At 38.0% G+C, this 1364-nt stretch overlaps 1 protein-coding gene across 1 annotated transcript in view; it reads right to left on the bottom strand.

The window, feature by feature from the left end:
• The window catches only part of faah2b (fatty acid amide hydrolase 2b), an 11447-nt gene that overhangs the window by 9118 nt on the left and 965 nt on the right, over positions 1-1364 (bottom strand). The window contains exons 2-3 of the mRNA XM_032544111.1: positions 834-916; positions 192-328 (exon numbers count right to left, since the gene is read on the bottom strand). Coding sequence (XP_032400002.1) covers positions 192-328; positions 834-916 — 220 coding nt within the window. The remainder of the gene's footprint in view (positions 1-191; positions 329-833; positions 917-1364) is intronic.

The following is a 1364-nucleotide window of genomic DNA, read 5'->3' as shown; positions in this document are numbered from 1 at the left end:
ATTATAGACTGATCATTTCTTTGTCAGTGGGCAGATGTACAAAATCAGCAGGGGATCAAAAACTTTTTGTCCTCTCTGCATATGTTATCAGTATGAAATGTTGACCCAAATACTGGTTATTAGATGTATGTGATCAAAGCAAAGTGGCTGGTTTCAAGTGGCTGACAGGAGGTTATACTTCTGGTAGCTACCCTGGAGGGCGAAGGACTCTTTGACAGAGAGTGGGACTCCCAGTAAAGGCAGTCGGTCCTCCAGCACCTCCTCTCCTCCAGTTTCCTCCTCAATCAGCTTGTCGACCTGGGTCGCCTCCTGGAGGGCACCATCGAACCTGGACAGAGCAATAAATCAATTATGTGACCCAATTTTGTTTAATTCCTGATTGAAAAGTCTGGATTTTAAACAAATACGTTATAGTGGAAACAGTATACCCTTTATGTAATTATAGTATATACACTTGATTCAGCTTGTCAAAAGATGATATCAAATTCGACAGATGATAGCACAGGTACAGTTTGTACGGGAGAAAAGTTAAACCAGGAAAATGGCAGGATTATATTAACTATTAATAAAACAAACATGGGAGCACAATAGGGGCTGCAACTAATGTTCATTTTTATTACAAATTCATCTGACAGATATTATCTTGGTTATTTGCTTTTCTTTTGTTAATAAAATGTCCAGTAAATATTTGGCTAAAATATGACTAAAACAATTATCAAAGTAGCTGCTGATTCATTTTCTGTCAATCAACTAATCAACTAATCATTGCGTCTAAAACACAATTAACATAAAAAGGTAAAAGTATCAGATAAGGAGGAACGATTCTTGCTTACCTGTCTTTTGTAACTGCGTTCAGAAAGGGATTGACTTCTTGGATCCTGTCAATGTAAGCCCGCACCACCTCTACACTTGACACCTGCAGAAACAGTTAGGTGCATGTAAGTCACAGAACAGAAAAACATGTCATACTGCCAGATTTGGATTAGATGATTGCAGTGTATTCTTCCAGGTGAAATATGAAACAGGTTTGTCCTAAAAACGAGGACAGGGAACGGGGGCATTCTTAGCTTTTATGTTCCTCTGCTAACATAATAATGGACGTGGACATACAGTAGGGCTGCAGTTATGGAGCAATACCATACTATTCTTCTCTAATGCACGCAATGTTAGATCATGTCTACTACAAAACCTTGGAATTCACCAGATTAGACTTATTGTTGCAAACTAATTTCACTGACCAAATAGCTTTAGAACAATCACTAGTTTAGAAAGAAATAAACAACATTCTGAAACCAAACTCTGAATTTCTAATTCATAGAACGAGACAGCGCCATTACTTTCAGGGTACTAGACCTAGTCATCTA

The sequence above is a fragment of the Etheostoma spectabile genome, chromosome 19 (genome assembly GCF_008692095.1).
Source record: "Etheostoma spectabile isolate EspeVRDwgs_2016 chromosome 19, UIUC_Espe_1.0, whole genome shotgun sequence".
In the NCBI taxonomy this organism is placed as follows: Eukaryota; Metazoa; Chordata; class Actinopteri; order Perciformes; family Percidae; genus Etheostoma; species Etheostoma spectabile.
The sequence above is the reverse complement of the archived record's forward strand: the minus strand, read 5'-3'. Positions and strand labels throughout refer to the sequence as shown.